Here is a 22,484-nt window from a genome sequence, read left to right on the forward strand (position 1 = left end):
TTATTAGAGGGAAATTAATTAAAATATAATTTCATAGCCGAGTGTCTCTAATTACACGAACCAGCATTGCTTATGTCACGAAAAAAGAAAGATAAAATAAAACGCAGAATGCGTGTGGGAAAAACCCTTATCTCTTTGTTTAATCAACATGCAAGAGATAAAAGTATCTACTTGATTTAGCGCCTCCTTTTAATGGAGTAAGTAAGGCGGAAAATTGAGGAGAAGCTCGAGAATTCTTATACTTTGCACACAAGTGTTTGTGTCTGCGTTTTTTATAGTCTAACAAGCTTCTCACGGACCAAGAAAAATATATGAAGGTTTAACAAACAAAATAAAAAATAGATACTCGGTGAAACTAAAAAGACAACAGCACTTTTAACGCATATATAAATCCAAGATGCATCAAACTAGAAACTTGGTAAAAATACTTTTATGGCAAAAATAGCAATAAAAGTGTTTGAAGTCAAATATTAACCTAGCGTATATCAGAACAGCTGTCAAAACGTTCGAGCTTTTCGAACCCCCCCCCTCCCTCCCAACTGAAGTCGTTTCAAGAACTTTTTGGTTATTATTATTATTATTATTACTATTTTTTTGTCGGTAAAAAGTTCAAAAAATAAATAAAATGATCTTTAAGCAAATAGAGTTTTGAAAAGGGGGCAAGTAATGATCAATTTTTCGTTTCTCCTCTAAGACGGGGTTGAAATAGAGTTGTTTCGTGATGATTGAAGCGAAAATAATGTTTTTACTCGATTTTCATATGTGTTGGAGAAGTTGAAAAATGTCGACACGATTTTCTACTTCATCTCGAAAATTTTTCGGATTTTGTGTACAAGTTGTAGTGTTTCCAAGCTGTTTTTACAGAGGATAGGGATTTTTTTTTTTTTAATGAAACTTCTATTTGTGTGTTCTTTGAGAATTCAAAAATTTCGAACATTTTAAACAAGAAATTTCGATTATGTTTCTTCTAAATTAAGATTTTAATTTTAATTTAATTTTACTCAATAACAATTTTTCTGCGTCCGAAACGAAAATATGATTTCCTATGTAATTCTCTAAGCTATGAACATGAATTAAACCATAGAAAAGTTTTATTGGGTGCGGTTTTCTCTGAAATTTTTCATTTTATACACGTATTATTAATGCGTTATGATACATTCAAACACAACATAAGTATATAGGGAAAAAACACCCAGATAGAGTGAAACCTCATTATAACGATACTCAATATATGACGATTAAATTCCCTTTACAACAATATTTTTTTCACATCTTAACACCTCTCGATACAACGATATCCTCTACAACGATACCTATGGGGAGATTTTGAAACAGCTACAACTGTTTTATTTTAACTTCGTCACCATTTTCCTTCTTCTGAAAGGGTATAATAATATCGGTAATATGCACCACGGAATCACCGAAAGCAATAGAGATGTTATTGCTATCACTACTTTCTGTACAAGACAAAAAAGTTAATACAATAAACAACTTTACGGGAACAATGCTTATAACTGAATTTTATACGCATTGTCCCCGTAATTCATTCATCGGCGTCTCACACGTTATTTCGTTTTACCTTGTGCATGCACTCGACATAAGGAGCACCTCCTAACAATTGTCCAACAGTTGTCAGCCAGCATCGGTAGACCATTTTTTTTTTTTTTTGTAACGTTCTTCTATGATCATTACCACTTTTTCACCATACAATAACGCCCGTAAAACACTTTTAACAAGGGCGACTTCTCATAAACAAGATCCAATAAAACTTTTTTATATTGATATTCATATTCAGCTGGTCGAAATCATTAGGAATTACGTACATTCGAATCCTGTTATAATGAACTCCATGAACCCGGAGAAATCCCTTCGTTATAAATTTATTCCGGGTATTCCGGTAGTTATTCATATTGTCCCTATGTAAACTTATCTGGGGGATTAGAAAAGTGTTCATCTAGACGAGATTTTTGCTATAACGGTATAACGGTATTCGCTAAAACGGGATTCGACTGCATTTTCATGTCGAACGCAATTTCGTTGTTGTCCAGTAATACCAGTATTCTATGATTTATCTCATTTGGTCATTTGTTTTGGCGAAGTTTGACAAAAATTGGTCTTTTTGCCAATGAAACCAAAATCCAATCCAACATTTTATGAATAAGGTCACGTGGGTTCTTTCATGAATAAGTTCAATAAGGTTATTGCCCTGGTTTTATGTATCCTGAAAATCTTGGGCTTTCCGGCAAAATAATGATCTGGGCCTTTAGATGAAAAAGACAGCTTCCATGTACACATAATAATTTATTTAGTGCCCCAAGGTATGAGGATGGACATTTCTACCACTATAAATGCATTAGAGGTATGTGTAGGTATTTGTAAATAAATGTAGGGGGGGGGGGGGAATGCGTATTTCTAAAATCTCCCAGGTATGTGCACTATATACTTAAAACGTGTCTATGTAGTTATTTACAAAGACAGTTAGCAATCAAGAGAAAAATTATCGTTATAATGGACTTATCGTTATAAGCGAGAATTATTTTTTTTTTACTTTGCCTGATAATTATTCGATTTAAAACGAATAAATGTAATAATTTATTTGATTTAAAACGTCTTCTAGACCATTTCATTCCAGTATTAACATACAACTGTCGTCATAAAATATATATTTTTGCACTCTCAGCAGTTTATTTCTCTTATACATTTTAGAGTAGAATTTCGTATTATCAAAGACAAATGGTCAAACCTAACCATAATCAATACCAAAAAGTAAATCGTAACAAATATCTTATTGTCGCGAAGGGAGTAAGTAGTATTGTAGGAGAACGCGTACTTTTCCCCTTATTCCTTCGATCCAAACGCATTCTTCGGGAACGTGTACCATATTTTGAATCGAAAATAATACTTCTTTTAAGATTGTAACGGTTTCTTCTCTCGTATGTAACACATTTTAAATTCTCTTCAGTGCTAGTTCTTCCTCCGATTTTTCGCATGGTTTTTTTTTTTTTGAAAATATATATATGTTGTCTTCAAGTTTATATACACTCATCTCTATGCGAAGAGTGGCGTCATACATTTGCTTCCGCATCGTGGCGGATCGAAGCAATACTCAACACATCAGAATTGAATAGTTCAATCTAAAATCTAGAGAACCGGAATGCCTTTCAACCTGAATTATTCATTGCTTGGGGGAAAAAGAATTTCAGATACTTAGGTCCACCGATCGTGATTTGAAAGCAAGAGATGAAAGCGCTTTGAAATAAGCATCCAACTTTAGATACATATATATGTCTATAATAGCATAAAACAAAACCGCGGGATACGTATGATGATGATGTACAACTCTTGCAGTTACCTGAAAATCGTAGCTTCCTTCCACACACCTACAACAGTGATATAGTAAGTTATGATTTCAAGCAACGCTATTTCCCCAATGATTTCCCCATATCTGAGATTTCAAGTAATAAGTAGCCTGCTTATCGAGATAAGCAGTAACATATCATCCTTTGCTTTGACAATACTGTACACAATAAATGTTTCATTAAATCTATTGCAATAGTAGCTTTTTTTTTTATGTTTTCGTATTTTCTGTAGGGTATAAATATATGTGATTTTATTCTATATAGCGGAATGATATTATACCGGTATGCGTGCGGTCTATATCGGAACACCTCCAACGAATATATCATGCTGCCTTCACAGGGGAGATCAAATTTGAGCCCCTGAAGGTCCAGCAATTAAGCTGACGATGATACGAGAGAAAAATACCCATCTGGAGGGTAGAACTGCCATGCGTCCCATGAAAAATTCTGTAACTGAAAGAATTGTCCCATCTCTGAATGAAAGTTGAGAAGTTCCTTAGCCTTCAACGGCAACGTTTCCTGCTGTATACGTGGCTTAAACGTCGTTTCTGCGATATATAAGCACTGCTTTATCAGCTTCTGTTGGATTATTTTGTTATTACTGACACGGTTGGACAATTTACCCTCCCCAATAAACAAAAATTTCGAAAACATCATTTTCTCACCTCGCAACAACGTAGTTGTACTGTATGTGGTGGCTTCAAGAACTTGGCGAAAAGTTCCGTGGGCCCCGGCAGAAAATTCTCACAAACCGGACAAATTCCCATCACTTCATGAAATCCTCCACAAAATTTCATACTTTTCTGATGACTGGTTTCGCCTGTATGCTACTTCAAAACAGGGTCTTTTAATTATGGACGCCCTGTATATATGAAATCACAGGTCGGGCGAAAACTCTTTCACCCAATTGCCATAAAAATGTGCGAAACATAAAATGTTACATTAAAATGTCAATCTTGTGGCCTACACAGTTTTTTTTTTCTTCTGCTAAATCAAAAAATAGTTCGAAATGTCATCTCCAGGTGACGCTGTATCAGTAAAAAAAACTCGACGTAAAACAAAAAATCAACACAAATTAGTGCTAATGTTTGTGACGATTTCGTTGGATAAAACTACCGAAATTTCAACAGCGCCATTTCACCAGTTTATGTAGGTATGCATTTTGTTTCATATCCCGAGCTACAAACGGTGCTGTTATTTAAATTTCCGAAATTCTTCGAGCTTTTCTAGTTACTTTGTCATCTGTGAGTGACATTTTGTGAAATACGTTTTTAGTCCATCGGAAAAGAAAATAAAGCTCAGACTGTGATAAGCAATTTTTGTAAACCACACCTTGTAGTCCCAAATGTTTGATCTTTTTATTTCTAAAATATTTCCAGGTCTTTCTTCCAGCCTGTATTATTTTAACTAATATCTCCAGTGAAAAATATTTTCCACACTATCATATCAAGCAAGAATCTATTTCGATTCTGCTATCCGAAGTCCAAACTCAGTTTGAGGAATAAAGTTTTGATGTACGAGCAAATCATTCGCCCAGTGTTAACACTTTTAGCTCCAGCTTCGGTATTCGCATCTAAGCGCAACATGCACAAACTACAACGATTCCAGAATCGCGTCCTCCGGTGCTTCACTGGAGCAGTGAAATCTTTTCCGCCTCACCGATTTGCACAAAGCTTTGAAGGTGTTGTCCATGTATTCCCACATCAAGAAACCAGCCCGAAACTACTTCGAAAAACGAAAAAAAAGGTCGTCTCACCAACACCTGGGAGATATATTCAATTATGGTGCTCGCCAGTTTCTGAAACATCTAAGACCTACTCCATACGAAATATTGTCCGAATGTTGAAAATAAAGAGTGCTATATAAGTATAAAATACTGTATTTGTAAGTTAAAATGAACTAAAAGGCTGTAGTTGCATAAAATAGTGGAGTAAATTTGTCGAAGCACACCAATATCATCGTCATAGGCAGCTGAAATATGTAGCGTAACACACACACACATATATATACAGAGTGCATAGAAAACAGGGTGCATGACATTTCACTGGCGAACCGTTAATCCTAGAGAGAGGTATACTTCCAGTTAGAAAAGCTACACGCTAATAACGCAAAGTATTCAGATATGTCATTCCTATTTCAAGCGATTGTATAGTCCCCTTTCATTGGGTTTTGAGGCACTTTCCGGTGTGTCTCAAAGCTCAATTAGAAAGTTGTTGTCCTGTCTCTCCCGATGCAAAAAAAATCGACGTCTCTAAGTGCAATATTCACTGAGATATTCGAATTTTGAAAAACGGAGGGAAGTCGGGAAAACAGGTCTAAAAATGCAGAAACCCCGTTTTATCCGCACTTAACGATGTTTTTCTCCCAAATTTCGTCCGTTTTTTGAAATTGCCAATAAAATGTCATAATCCCCGGTTTGTTATGCACCCTGTTTTTGATCCAACCAACAGGTTTGTTTGCACCAACAGTTTTTGATCAGTTTGATTGGTTGTAGCTACAAGGCCGTTTGCGGAATTAGCGATTAAAAATTTTATTTTGAACTTTGCCAATGATTCAGCACTTGTATCTCACCATTAAGTCCTGACATTTCGGTAAAATTAGTGTAATTCTGCTCGTATCTATCACAAACACTATCCCTTCCTCTATCATCATCACCACTAGGCGACACCCTTCTATTGTTGACATGCTTTTATCCTAGCTAGTAGTCTGCAATATATCAGACCATTTCCCATTTGAGGAAATGTCTACATCAGCCTTAGAACGGCTGCTTAACATTTCAGATTTCTGTGATTTTAGTGATAATTGTTATATTACATTTTCTAGGTTTATGCAGAAAGGATTTTGAATAAATTTCAGAGTCACAATAGTGTTCTGTTAATTATCATAATTATTCTCGTAAACATTTTTTCGGATAAGAACACGTTAGAATTTTCAAACATTTCTCGGATACTTGATATGCATTTTCTACATCGGCTTTCCTCAAAAAAAATTATTTATTTGGTTACAGATAATTTTGTTTCTTTAGAGTACTGATAGAATTTAAAACTAACATATTATTTATATAATAGTTAAACTACAACTTATACATGAATATATATAAATAAATTCAAACAGCGTGTACAGTAAGAAACAGTCATCAGAGACTTAGTGTGTTGGAGGAATATAACTACTTTCAGCAATGCGTATTAGTTTTTCCATGTATGATGCATTAGTCATATTTTGAAATTCTTGTATTTCACTCGCTGTTGGCATAAGCGCGTAATAGGCGGGTATTTCTAAGTACCACGCGTAGTACATTTAATATATTTGTTGCTAGGTGAAAAACGCATCTTTTTAGTGGATATTTAGAATATTTTCAAATTTGTATTTTAATGCATTCAGAACACGAACACCATAGTAATAGAATGCTGGTGAATATGAGTTACCGCTTTTTCTTCACCGAGCGATACATTTTTAATATTTTCGTGTTGAACTGTTAGTGGTGGGAGTCGATATATACGGCGGGAACTGTATTTCGGATCATGCTGAGTCGCCGATTTGCATATAGTAATGACAAAAAAATAAATAAATAAATAAAAAGAATATCTGCAAAAAAAAAGCAACACAGTACTTGGGAAATGAGAAACGTGAGAAGCATATCAGTCGTTTAGAAAAATATATAAAGATGGATAGAGAGAGAAATTTATTCTTTATGCTTTCTTCCAGAAGGAATATCGAATACGTGGATTCGGTTTTTGTTACAGATAACGGAAAGATAACACCAATAATGCTACATACAGGGTGTCCATCCCATTTCATCGCTGTGCAATATTTGATTCCACCCAATCGTTAGTCGTATATAGACAAGACTTTAAATTAAAAAAATAAATTTCAAATTTTGTCGTACATTCCCCTTGAAACCATTGAAATAAATTTTAAAAATTATGAATTCATTAAATTTGATTTTTCTATACGGTGTCCTGGTTCTGTAGGTCACATATAGTTAGATATTTTTCATGTAATGATAAACAAAATATATATATATATATAAATCTCCTGCTGTAATAATAGACGAATTTAGGAAATGTTCATTTTCGCTCATTTTAGGCACATTCCTCATCAGGAAACGTATCATTAGACGGACACTTGGAAAGGCCCGTACAAAATTCATATCTTACCTTATAATATTCATAAGATTTCATTCCATGATATAGTACCGGAAGATCTTAGGGTATTCCTGATGACAGAAATTAATTCGTCAAGATTGCTTCTGCCTGAATTAATTCGTGTATAACCAGCACCTCCTAGAGATGGAAGGACTCCGCATTGGTTGCCAAGTCCATCTGTCATTAAGACTGCCTAGCAAGTTTGACACACTTTGAACCGCAGCATCCTATTTCGTTTCTTCGTATTTTGGCGTAGAATCTTCCTAGTGGGCACAGAAATTCCCCATGGTGATTAGATGTGGGGCACGGAAATCGCCAATTCTGAGACCGCTCATTTCTTTTCCGCACAACGTTAATACTGGCAGGGAATGTTTGGAACATTCTAAGGGAAAATGCACTACTTTCTGACGTCACAAGCAGCGTGCGCGGAGGCCTTCTATCTCTAGGAGATGCTGGTATAACCCCAGTGGCATTTCTTAGAAAATGATAATTATGCATCATTTTTTTTTCTTTATTTGTTAACTATATAATAACTCGGTCCATTTCAGTAGTAGAAAATGTCTTTTTTCCTTTTTTTTTGTCAGTGAATATGGAATTTTTTTTAATGGACATGACTCATGGGAATGGTGACTGTATCTAGTTTTTTTTTCCTCCGTATAATCAGCGTATTTTAAGTTGAAAATACCGAGATTTCTTGGTGTGGATAAAACACCGATGCATATTATCTACTACTTAAGGGTACAAGTCGTACAAATACCTTTACGGAATTTCTAATGAATTGGTACGTGACGAAATGTACGTGTTGTTTCTGTGTAATGATTGTTATGTGTAGTGCTGTCATCCGCCATCAATTTTCTTAACTATGAGTGAATTGTAATGATCTAATATAATATATAATAACTATATCGCTATACATTACCTGCAGCTTTCTTTCTGAGCGACCGAAAACAAATAAATAACTAAAAATTTAATTTTTGAGAAATAATTTTTTTTTTAAGATTTACAGGTGACATTTTGATGCGAGAGTACAACATTATTTTTTTTACAAAACATCTTACAACAATCATAAGGGATTTCATTATTTGCGAATAAGCTTTTCCACATGCGGATTATACGCCACTGTGGACAATGACAATGAAATTAGCACCTCGAACTTTAAGTCACCACGATCTTATACACAAAGAAATTATAATTAACTTAATTAAGTATATAACAGGGCAGATTGAAATCTCTCCCAGATTGATCTCTATTGTTTTGATAACTAGAGTTATAGGAAATGAATTGCACTATATTATTTATATAGTATTACTTATTTTTTTTTTCTCTCCTGGTATATGTTTTTAAATTGGGTTGCTGTAATTTTGGTTGTTGTATTTGACATCCATACTTTTATGTTCTTCTTTTTTCAGTCACCTATATAATTGGGCTATTTACCTGGCGTGGCTTTTGTATTTGTTTATTTTTGATGGAATTTTACTTGTATTTCAATCAATATTAAAGAAAGTTAATTGTGTTTCTTTCCAATAAATGTTTCAATTACTTTTATGATGAATAGAATGAGGTATTGGTGCCGCTGTGGTGGTCGAGTGGTTATAGTGACGGATTCGCGATGGGAGGATCCGGGTTCGAACCCCACAGTGGTGGTCGGCTGAAGTTGGTTTTCTGTGGTTCCCAACTTCAAGGCGCAAATGCTAGCCGATCTCCCCGTTAGAAAGTCTCGCCACAGAGAGCAACAGCTCCCTACAACGATAAATCATTCAATCATAACACTTCACTCATAGTTTGAAAAACTGGTGGCAGATGGCAGCACTAAACATAACAAGCATTACAGAGAAACACAAAAAACATCACGTCAGGTTTCACTACACGTACACGCACATTCCCGCATGTACCGATTCGTTGGGGGTTCCACAGGGGGGGGGGGGCTGCATGTGTGGTGGAGCAGTAGTAGGTAGGGCCTCCAAAAAATGGCTCGGGGATCCATGATGTTCTTAAGTCAGCCACCTCGTTGGGCAATTTGCCTGTTGTGGCGTTGTATTTGTATTGATATAATACTGAGTTCTTGTAGAATACTGAGGTACAGTTTTAAGTAAATTTATTGTAACATTCATTTCTGGTTCAGCATGTGTTTATCATGCATAATTTGAGCAGAAATAATTAGAAAATTTGCTCTTCATCCTAAAAATATATTGTTACTAGAGCCCGGATTATATGCACTAAAAATATGCAAATATTCACTTAAAAAGCTGAAATATGCACTTAAAAGCTAAAATATGCACTTAAAAATGCCAAAATATGCACTTAAAAATGCCAAAATATATATACACACATCCATATCTTTTATGGGTATATCTTTTTCTGCCACTCGTTAGGCAATTTGTCTATTGTGACCCTTGTGTTTGTATTTGAAAAATCGTGAAAAAAGTTAAAAATTCGAAAATATGTACTAAATGAGAAAATATGAGTTAACTAAAAACCCCTGCAAAAAAAAGCAGATATTATGCATATGCACATATATAGATTTACATATAATCCGGGCTCTAATTATTACTAATCAAAGTAAACATTTATGTTTCAATAAAGATCAAGAAAAGTCAACATACATCTGTTTATCATATAATAAAGCTTTATAAACATGAAAAAAGTATGTGAAAGTGAAAATATAATCGAGCTATTATTAAAAGTTACAATAATGTGTAAACAAAATATCTTTCAAGTCGATATTTGAAGAGCTTAAAAGAATAACATGGAAAATGGTACGTGTAAGATATCGCAGGCTTCTATTGATTAACGACAAAACCACAAAAAACCATTAGGTGTATTATAGAAACTAATCTTTGAGAAAAATATTAACTTCCAAGAATTTTTAAAAATTATCCTCAGACTTACATTAATCTCTTGAAAGAACTTTTATAAATCTCCGTAGTAGATGTACATTAAGACAAAAAAAAAAACCCTCAAATTCATAATATATATATATATATACAATATATAATGCGTGTGTGTTATATATATATATATATATATATATATATATATATATATATATATAACACACACGCATTATCCAGTTAATTTGAATTTGAGACAGTAAATTAACAAATGTTCATGAATTTTAAAATGATTTTTTTATTTAAAAAAATTCTCGCTGAATTCATATCGCGCTGGCTTCTATTGATTAACAAGAAAACCGCAAAAAAATATTGCGTACATCATAGAAACTTACCTTTGAGAAAAATGTCAACTTTTAAGAATTTTTACAAATTATTCTCAGACTTACATTAATCTCTTAAAAGAACTTTTGTATAAATTGCCGCAATATATATATATATATATATATACACTTTTTGAACAAAAAAAATTTCCCTCTAATTCATAAGATTGAGGAAAGTCAAAGTAAAACTTTTAGTTATGTATCTATTTATTTCTAAGATATAAAAATGAAAGAAAATTCCCACATATTACTCAGTTAAATTTTGTGCTTGTTTTCATCGAAACTTTCTGTATTAGAGCAACAAACATACAAAAACATCTTTTTTTCTACATTTTTCACATATTTTTTTTTATTTTATCTTTAGCTTTTCATTACTTCGGAAAAATTTACATCCTTTCATACTGTGTGTATGAACGAAATTTAATTAGCAGCAAAAATAAATCAATTGCTTGGATGAAGGATGAAAAAAAAATTGAGAGGGGGGAGAAAAAAAAGTTAAAAAGACACTTAATTCTCATGATTGGTTATATAGCCGTGAGGCTTACGGGGCTGCACACAGCAGAGAGAGGGCAACAAATTATTAATTGGAATTTAGAGGATACGTATAAAAAATAAAATTTTCTACACAGTCCCTCGTAAAATGATGACGTATCCAAAATGCGCTCGTTATTTGGATACTTTTTCAACTAAAGATGCATTTCTAAAACTAACTGTTCACAAGTAATTATCTCAGAAACTTACTTAAGATTTCCCCTTGTATATAGTTACTATATATATTAAAGCTTCACGACAATTAGAAATACACGAAACTAAAAATATAATTGAATTATTTTTAAAGGTGGAGTATATTGTGAAAGAAAATGTCTTTCAACTCGATATTTGAAAAGCTCCAAAGAATAACATGAAAAATGGGCCTTGTAAGATATCGCAGGGTTCTATTGATTAACGACAAAACCAGAAAAACCATTACGTACAGCATAGAAACTAACCTTTGAGGAAAAACATTACCTTTTAAAAAATTTTTAAAAAAATTATTCTCAGACTTATATTAATCTCTTGAAAGAACTTTTATAAATCTCCGTAATAGATATACATTAGGAAAAAAAAAATATTCCCTCAAATTCATAACACAACGTGGAAAATCAAAATAAAAATTTTAGTTATGTATCTATCTAGAAATAAAAAGAAAATACACACGCATTACTCAGTTAAACGCTGCGGTTCTCTTTTTTTTCATCGAAACTTTCTATATAAGAGCAACAAATGCACAAAAGGAGGCTATTCTTTTTAATTTTTCACTTTTATTTTATTTTTATCTTTAGCTTTTCATTAGGTCGAAGAATTTATATCCTTTCATATTGTGTGTACGAGGAAAATTTCATCAGCAGCAAAAATAAATCAAGGGCTTGAATGTAGGATGAACAGAAGAAAAAAAATTTGAAAGAGGGCGAAAAAAGTTCTAAAAACACTTAATTCTCATGATTGGTTATATAGCCAAGAGGCTTATGGATAGAGAACTATAGAAAATAGGAGCTATGAAGGGAGTAGTGATTGGCAGAGTGAGATTGAGAGTTTCGCTCAGACTATGATGAAACTCATGGGATGATAGGGTAACGAAAAAAAAATTTCCCGTCGTAAGAAAAAAAGGAAAATTGAACCACTTGGAAAAACCAATTGCTTTCTTTAGAGACGGGAAAAAAATCCAAATATTAAAAATAAAATAAAAAGAACCCTGATTATTTCTGAAGTTTGCTTTCATGGTTTCCCTTTAAACCTTTTGAGAAAATATTCTTTTGAATATACATTTCTTTTCAATTTTTATTTCCGTGTGAAAGAAATTAATAATAGCGGAGATGTGAGAAGTATTTTGAGATTCCATTTAGGTATGAGTCAAATTGAATTTTCCTAAATAGAGACATTAATATAAGACAATCGGTTTTTAAGTACGTGCTGTTCTTTTGTTATGATGATGTGTTTTTTTGTAAGGTATAAAAGATTTGTATTTCTGATGTTAAAGAAAATATTTATGATCTTCATCTTTATTAGCTTATTTTTACGGTTCTTTTCAATGTTTATTTGATATAAATTAATGACTCAGTCACTGCATTTATCACAGAATTAATCAAGAATCTATTTTACCTTGCTGCATTGTTCTGGTTTATTTGACCCTGGTTTGTCAAATAAAACCTTTATTCTGGTTTGTCAAGGATTTTTTATGATTTTTTTTCAGTTTGTTCCTCAAATTTATTAGGCTGATATTTTTTTGAATTATTTTATTGACAAGAAAGGTCTTTTAAATCATCTGACAATAATGGGAGCATTCGCAGATAGTTGCGCGACGAAATTCTTCGGACGCTCATATCTCAAAAAGTTCCCAACTCACGTCCAAAGCAATGGTGTCGTCAGATTTAAATTGCGGAGGTGCGTTTATGACATATATATGCCAGAAATCGGTACAAAAGTTTTTTATTTTGGTTTCTTCTGTAGAAGTGCATTCAATGATATCACTCAAATTTCAATATCTCTTCCCGTCTGGGCACCAGTCCCGTTCCCCTGATTCGTAACAAATTGTTTTACGCTATATCTCAAGCAGTTCACGAATAGAGAAAATAGTGGATATTGGTATCGTTTCTTAGCTTTTCCAAAGACAAAGCCGGTGGTTAGTACCTACCACGCGATTCAAGATACAAAAAACGTACATCAAAACTTGCGACCGTGTCTGTTACACAGCCTGACCCAATATTTTTTTTTATCTTTATTAAGTTAGGGTCAATATGACCTGAAGAAAAGAATTTTATTTGAGGCCTTATAACTCCCTTTTATCATTAATTTTAGGATGACATTTTTTTATTGAGAATTGTGGGTATCTGAAATTTCTTGTAACATCATTGAAGCATGAAATTTCCGAATTAGTGGTCCGCGGAATCCTAGGGGGACCATATGACTTCACTAGAGTTCAACGAGAAATAGTAAGGAACACGGCAGAAGAAAATAGTTCTAGTTGTTATGTAGACTATGTCCTAGCTTCGTAGTGGTTTTCTCAAACATTTTCCCTTATACAAGAAACAGATATTTTTTTAGATATTATGCTGAAGTGAACTCAGAAAAAAAAGTCATCTCTTCTCTGCCGGGACTCGAACCCCCAGGCTGTCTTGCATACGGGGCAAGCATGCTGCCATCTGCACCTCTGGAGACACGACCCTGCCTTCCTTATTTTCATGCACTGTTGCATCAGTCACTGAAGCAGAAGCATCAGGCAAAAAAGCCGTTTATCGCTATTTCTGTAACCAGAAACTACTACAAAACAGTTTTTTTTAATTTTTACGCTGTAAAAAAATGGTACTTACAAATAGTTAGCGACTGCAAATCGAAGCTGTCACTGATACCAAAAAAAAAAAAAAAAAGAATATTATGAACAAAGTAGAGTCGTACATCGAACAGAACAGAGTACATTGCATAGTAAAGAATGTGTCTGAATTTGAAAACCACACAAGCAGTGAGTCGAAAATAATGTTTCTAACTATTATTTGCACAATAAACATAAAGGGATTGAGTTTTCATGTCAGTACTTCAATAATTTTACTTCAGTATATCTACTTGGTGGAGAAACAAATGCAAAAATTATGGTATGAAAGTTACAGGTTTCAGCAAAATATGTCTTGAAATAATTTTCTATGATATCTCAAGTGGATTCTTTGATGCAAATGCCACGGAATAAGGAAGGTACGGCACACAGAGATTGAATCAGCTGCAACCTCAGGTATTTTTGTGGTAAAACCGAGTAGAGAACTTTCCTAAGACTGTAAAATCCTTTGTGATAATTAGTGGAAGACCTATTAGTTACACATAGGTGTGTTGGTGTCAGAAATACTAAATAGGCCTAAGGTATTAACCCATTAAAGACTACTTTGATTTTTTGAAAGAAAAAAGTACCTGAGTGGAACCCACTCTCGCCATTTATTGGCAAAGAAAAAAATTGAAATTTCGAATGACAAATTTTCTTATCAACCGGTGTTAATGGGTTAAAAACTAAGCAATTTGCATAGATCAAATATACTTGAACCTGGATCCTACATAGTAAATACATGGGGTAAATTTTTTATAAACAAAAGATTCATCCTAGGGCCTATCATTCGCCCCTTATGAAAGGGGTAGGGCATAACATATCATGCATAATACAGTTTGACCTCGTATAACATTTTAATTTTCTTTATATGAATTGTCAATTAATCTTCACATCCCTGTGCTTCTTGTATTTGAAGTAAAAATTAATGTTTGGAATAATATTTATGAACTGTTTTATTTTTAAATTGAAATTTATAATTTTATGGTTATGATAATTGTTTGTTATTATAGCTATTCTAAATTATTGAGCTATTAAACAATATAAAAAACAGATTTTTAGTTTGATTTAAAAATTTTGGGAAAATATTCTTTTGAATATATATAATCTTCCTTTTTTTCCCATAAAAGAAATTAATCAAATCGGGGATGTTAGAATTATTTTGAGAATTTATTTAGATACGAGTCAAATTGAATTTTTAGAAATACGACATGGTAAATAACAATACATATAATATGTTTTTGAGCGCGTAATGTTTGTTATAAAAATGTGTTTTTATGCGGGAAGGATTTTCATTTTGATATTTCAAAACATCTTATGGGCTTCTGCTAATTTATTAGCTTATATTGACGGATATTTTTCAATTTTCATTTAATAAAAATGAAAAAAACTAATTCCATACATTGTAGAGAATTAATCAAGAATATATTTAATGTATTTCAGTTTAATTTGATGAATCGTTATTTAATCTCCACATTCCACTAAAGGTCAATTAAATTGAAAATTAAACTTTTAAAAAAATCGTTCCTCTTGTATTGGGAGTAAAAATACATTTTTGAATCAATATTTATGATCTTTTTTATTTCTCAAATTGTTTTGATATTTTTATGGCTCTAATAATTATTTCATATTTTAACGCTATTTCAAATTATTGAGTTTAAACAATAAAAAACATTATTTTTGAAGTTTGTGTTCGTGATTTCCCTTTAAACTTTTTCGGAAAATATTCATTTGAACAATTTTTTTTCTAATTCTTAAATTAATAAAATCGGTATGTAAGAAGTATTTCGATATTCCATTTAGGCATACGACAAATTAAATTTTCGGAAATAGTTATATTAATATAAGACAATCGGGTTTTAAGTACCGTACCTTTATGTTCTCTTGTTATTAAGATATGTTTTTATAGTGGGGGGATTTCATTTCAATATCAGGAAATATTTATGACTTTCTTCTTAGCTATTAGCTTATGTCTATGGTTGTATAAATTTTATTTAATAGAAATAAATCTATATTTCAATACATTACAAGTGAATTAATTAATAATATTTTTATTAGATATAAATTGTATTTAAATGAAGAGCAGTTGATCTTACCATTGAAATTGATTCAGATGAAAAATGAATTTTATAAAATCGTGTTTCGTGTTTTTCATGTATTTGTCGTGGAAATCAATAATCGAATAAATATTAATGATCTTTTCTATTTTTTTAAATTGATTTCACAACTTTATGCCTCTAAAAACTGTTCATTTTAATGATGTCTAAATATATTGACCTTTTGTGGAAACTTTGTAGGATAAATATAATTTGAACAATTCTTTTATTAAAGACAAAATTTTTCTTCGAATAAAGACATGAGTACAATTCGCCAAAGAAAATTTATTTACCTTATTAATCAAAAATCTATAATAAAATAAGTATCTTAGAGGCCGTTCAAGTATTACGTAAGCAAATTTTTGCCATTTTTGACCCCCTCCCCCCCTTGTCAGTAAAAGTCAGCAAAACGCTAATCCCCCCCCCCCACCCTTGTCAGCAAAATTTCATCATCAGCTCTGTCCCTCTGAATCCTAACTCATATTTTCATAAAGGGGGGGGGGGTTGATGATGTAAGCATTATCCAACCCCCCCCCCTTCCCCCTTGCCATCAAAAGTCAGCAAATCGGAAACCCCCCCCCCCCACCCATCGATGATGACGTAATACTTGAACGGCCCCTTATGAATAGTAAATAACAACGTGAAATACTTGTACGGAAAAAAAATATATATTATTACTTATTATTTCCCCCAAAGCGGAATATGCCGAAATCTATGACTCTATGACGTACGTCGCAGAGCAATCAGTGCTACTGCAGAAAACACTGTTATGAGGATTATTACGGCAGAACATTTCCACTAAGCCGAGGGCTCATTGCAGGACATTGCAGAACATTTTGTTTTGGGGGTTTATTTCTAGACATGGTATTTGACGAAGTAAATATATCTTTATAGCTTTTGATTCTGAAGCAAAATTTAAAAACTGATTATTGCTATTGAGATATAGAGTAAAATTCTCCGATTACAAATACTATAAAATACATACACGGAACAAAGAAGGTACCTATATCTTAGAAAAACATGTGAATCTTGTAGGTCCCGGTCTAATTAGCCAGCGTTTGAAGAAAATGGCCGTGGTGCGACAAAAATGATCAAATGATCAAACTTGTGAATCGTTGATCCACGCGTATTTCCAAATGCAAAAAGTATACAAATAGCGTTTAAGCCTCAGATATGTCATTCATGTTGCAAGGGGTTGTTTTGTGATTACTAGGGCTCGGATTTTTTTATGATCCCAGTTTTAAACAGGCCCAGAACTAGAGAAGGGGCAACTCTCTCTTAAGAAGGTGGCAGAATTAAAGTTTGGAAAAAAATAAAAATTTAAGCCGCCCCTCGTTATGATGACTCCACGTTATAGCAACCATTCCATTACAATGATCTGTAGGATAAATCCCAATGTTGCAAATGACAACTATTTCTCTATATGTTTTCTTAATATATCCCGAAACACGAAGGGCCGTCTTAAGAGCATCATGGGTCCCTGGGCCAAGTGATTTTTCTGAGGCCCTATCTATCAGATTCTCAAAAATTCCAACCAGATCTCATTTTGAGAGGCTCCCGGGTCGTGCCCGGGTGAGCCCATGCGTTAAGATGGCACTGGATACAGAGTTGGTTTTTGACGGTTATAAATACGAGAATCGATTGTGTAATGCGAAGACACTGTTATAGAGAGAAATTAAATTTTTGTGGATACTACGCCCCGAAACAAATATTTGAAAAGAAAATTAATTTGTCTCCACCGGGAATCATACCCGTGTGCTGGCTAATGACATATTCTTGTGGGAGGATCTTCGAATAGCAGGATTTACATTTACTTTATATCCAGAGCCATCTCATCGCATGAGTCCTAACCGGGTACTGGAACCTCATAAGCAGAGGGGCTGGGATTTCCATGATAAGAACTGGCACAATCATTTATAACAAGAAATATGTAAATTAAGAGGCGATGCCTAAACCCTCTTTTATTTTGACCTGGGACTATAAGACGGCAGAAGAGACGAAATTCCGTACAGCAGGCTCATTATCATCAAGAGTTTTGCGAGAAGTTTTACGTTGGCAACAAATAACCTAGAGAGCGTGCAAGCAAGTTTTCGACAAAAACAGTGTGCAAGTAGTAAGAGTAACCAAAATAATGACCTGTGAGCGAAAGGCGAAAAGAGTGACAAAGAAGGTGTGAACAACCAAAAAATAAATACTCAGGAATGTTTGCGGATGAAGGGGGGGACGCTATGGGAGCTATAGTTCAGGGCGGCAAATTTGGGGGAATGATTGGTCAAGGAAACTGGACTAGAATAGGTGAAGGATGACAAAATGTTTATAGCCCTCAGGCGACGACACCTTAAATCCACCTCTGGAGGGGGGGGGGGTCTCGGGCAAAGACCTAAAATTATGCGGCACGTATAAGTGATCGAATTTCCACGTGGAAAAATGAGGCATTGCCCCAAGCGGCACTTGCTTTTAATCATAACACCTAGTCCCATTAACGTGGAGTTTCCGTATGCACCAGAAAAGTCCTTTCCCCCGGGCCCATGATAGATGGTCCTGAAGTAATTTCTTTAAAAAAAATCCGGCAATCAATTCCTTCTTCAAATCAAAACAAACAAAATGGTTGAACAAAATTTTGAGACACTCAATATCTGATAATTAACAAATACCCTCCGTTCGAAAGCAGTGTTTTAAAAATGTATAAACATTAAAAGCGATTTTGCTTTAATTGAATGACTATTGGCGTTTATTGTTGGAGTAACGGTGCCTTCTGTTGTAAACACGTGCAAGGAGCATGGCAAAAGATTGGTGTGCATGCGTCATCATGTCCAAGTTGAGGAGTATGCAGTTTCCAGTCAGAGTTCTTGTACGGATTTTTTTCTTCTGGTGATGGTTATAATCAAACATCTTGATTTGGGAATAACTTGTGAATGTGAATAATTGTGAATGACTTGTTCCCATAGTCCGACAGGGCTCTAACCTTCTACCTGGTAAGCTGGAAATTTAGAGAAAATATGTCCATTAAAATGCTATTTTTTCTATAAAATAAATAATTACCACGTCCTTTAAAACTGGAATGTAATACGAGTAAAAGGTTCGTCGTTGTGACTGTTTGAAAGTTTACCGGTCAGAGCAGTATTTGCTTACGTTCGTTACAAAAAATTAACTTGAGAAAATTTTCCAGCCCCGGATAGAAAATCTCAATTCAGTCCATGAAATCGGAGGAGGACCTCACTTGAGCTCACTCTAGGAATCAGCTCAGATACTCTGAACTCGTAACTGATATCAGCTACCCTCTGAAATTCACTTAAGCAACAGAGCTCAGGATAAGAAAATAGAGAAGAAAAAAATCACTTCCTCTTGTACGGGATCTTTACTACTCATCGAAAAAATTTTCCAAGTCCTAATCTATAACCGAAGCACGTACACCACACCAATTCGCATGCAACGGGAAGAATCCCATCTATATATAGATAGATAGATGGATGCACGGTGAAAAAAACACATAGTGAGACGAAAAAAAAGGAAAACAACTGAGGAAAATGGAGAGAGGGGTTTTTTTTTGAAGGGCAGAAGAAACAAAAAAAGAGGACGAGGAGAATTGTTTTTGGATAGGCTGAAAATTTCCTCAGAAATTGGAGCGTGAGCTCTCAGTGTCAATGAAGACGAGAATTCTACAAACAACTTGAGAATTGACAATGCGTCAAATCCTCTTATTTCGACTTTTGTTTCCCTGACTTCTCCTAAATAGGAATCCCAAAGAAAAAGAGAAAAGAAGCAGCCACTAATGCAATTGTAAATAAACTCTTTGTATTCCTTCTCTTTTTCTTATATAAGAAAGACAATATTCCTATAACAAGACTTTCTTTTTTCGTAGATGGAAATCGGAAAACCGGGAGTTATTCTTTTGATATCATCAGTTTGCAAAAATCCGACAGTATAATTGGAAACTTTTCTCAGGGTTTTAAAAATGTGACACAAAGTTTAGGATAAATATCAATAAAATATATTCTGATACGATTGTTACGATGAAATCTGAATATAAGTCACGTGTGTGTGTAAATGGGGTACAGATTGTCCCATAAATTCGTGAATAGTTTAGAAAAGTATTGATACTGGAGGAATCCTTATAATTAAATGCCGTTTGCGAAAAAGTCATTCACCCGAAGGTGGATATTTTTGGTGCAGAAAAAATAAATTAGTTCAATTTTTTTTCAATAGAGAGAGCTGCACGTCAGTTCGGCGGGAGAGTGATTGAACCCGAAAATTTCTTCAGTCTTTTCTTTGTCCGAAATAATCGTAATGCTTCGGCAAGCGAACTCTGATTTAACGAATTTTTCCGAGTATCTCCCGAAGTAACTCCAACTGTAGGAATTTTGAAATCAGACATCGATAAAACGAACGCCCATTAAAAAAAAAAAAAAAAAAAAATGACACCCGGTTATAACGAACTCTAATTTAACGAATTCTTTGATTTAACGAATTTTACAAGTTTTTAAAAGTTTATAAACAGACCTTCAGCATAACAACTATTTACTAACATCCACAATCGGAACCCGATATAATGAACGCCTATTTGCTGAATTCTACAACCGGACATTGATATAATGAATTCTTATTTAACAAATTTAACGATGGTAACCGGATTTTAATAAAATCTCATTTAGCAAGTTTTACGATCGCACCCCGTATTACGCAATTTCAATATATAATAATCGGATAATTTTATCGAATTATAATTACGTATGCCTTTTAAGCATTTATCAACCTTATCAAAGGCACTTGAGGATTATACAGGCGTACATGCTAATCGTAAGTAAAAGTAATATTTTTTTTAGCATTTATCAACTTTACCACACAGGCTTGGGTCTTCCGTCTAATCGCCGCTAAAAAAGTGATAAGTTTATCTAACTTACCATAATTACCGTTTATCACATTTACTGCAACTTATAAGACAATTCTTTGGAATTTGTGGTCAGAGGTTTTCCTTTGTAGAAAAATATAATTGAAAAAAATTGCCAATATATATACATATCTTTAATGTTGCTGAGTTCGATTTATAAAGTGTTATCTTTTATTTTTCCCCATCCAGAATATCCAGAGCTGAATGCTGTGATAGGATCGAAAGTCTTTTTGCCGTGCAATCTGTCACCGCCGTCACCAGATGATTCCATCTCATTAGTGTTGTGGTACAGGTTGGACTTGAACAATCCTGTTTACACTCTGGATGCCAGGACTGTTTCGTCAGCGGACAAAGCGAAACATTTTTCTAGTAAAGTTTTAGGCACTAGATCATATTTCAATGTTAGTGGACAGAGACCCAGTCAAGCTTCCCTCAGCATCGATCCAGTACAAGATGATGATGGCGGGGACTACAGGTGTCGCATAGACTTCAAAAGAGGAAGAACGCTCTCAAGAACAGTCAAGCTCAACGTCGTTGGTGAGTGTCAAAAAATTATCCCATAATTGCCGCAGAAAAATTTGTTGCAATTTGTAATACGTAGCTGGGTCACATTGTTGGGACCACCTCCTATTTTTTATATCAACCGAGTGTAGTTAATAAAATAAGGCAAAAGTCGCAATTCCGCTTAGTAGAATGGTAGTTTGTTTAGTACACATCTAAGCTGATACTTAACTCAGCCGAGAGCTAATATATAATGAGCTAATAGCTGAGTTAAAGCCGACTGCCCTTTGCTCCAACGACAGGAAAATGTCCGTTGCTTCCGTAGTGAAATAGTCTACCTCGATTGTGTTAGATTATGTTCGAATACCCACAGATGCAGTTGAAATTTATTAAAAAAATCTATATTGCGAAAAATCTAGTTTTCTCAACCCTTTTAATCTACTACCTAATTTATTTCAAAAGAAGGGAAAAAAAGATTATTTCAGCTTTTCAGATAAGCATCATAGAACGACGAAAGTGTTCATTAAGACCGCAAAACGAATCCGTCTTTTATAAGCAAATGGTTTACCTCAAGCTGTTGAAAAATTCCATGACTTCTCTCAACGTGTTAAGGCTCTTAAATTGCTAAAAATATAAATTTTCTATGTTTCTTAGTTACGTAATGGCCATTTCGAACGACATAGAGATATTTGTTTAACATGATTGCGAGACATTCCGAAATGGACAGTCTTCTTCTGCGAACATTAATATTGAGGGAGAATAGGTCCTCTATAATTTCGTTTCCTTCTATCCAGTACTCATTTTGCACCATTCAAAGGTACAGCTTTGAAAAATCTCTTTGCCGTAAGTACTAAAATTTATGTCATGCATGTCAATGAATCTTTGTGATTTTTTTACTGCATTGCATTCGCAATAATGTTGCAATGTCGCACGACGAA

At 33.9% G+C, this 22,484-nt stretch overlaps 1 protein-coding gene across 2 annotated transcripts in view; it reads left to right on the top strand.

Annotated features, from left to right (window-relative positions):
• The window catches only part of LOC149063906 (adhesion molecule nephrin-like), a 414,420-nt gene that overhangs the window by 278,871 nt on the left and 113,065 nt on the right, over positions 1–22,484 (top strand). For both annotated transcript variants that reach the window (XM_089255183.1, XM_089255184.1), the window contains exon 3: positions 21,235–21,582. In XM_089255183.1, coding sequence (XP_089111309.1) covers positions 21,235–21,582 — 348 coding nt within the window. The remainder of the gene's footprint in view (positions 1–21,234; positions 21,583–22,484) is intronic.

Source organism: Pholcus phalangioides, unplaced genomic scaffold (assembly GCF_987345545.1).
Source record: "Pholcus phalangioides strain wild (caught in Gottingen) unplaced genomic scaffold, Ppha-v1.0 ptg000042l_1, whole genome shotgun sequence".
NCBI lineage: Eukaryota > Metazoa > Arthropoda > Arachnida > Araneae > Pholcidae > Pholcus > Pholcus phalangioides.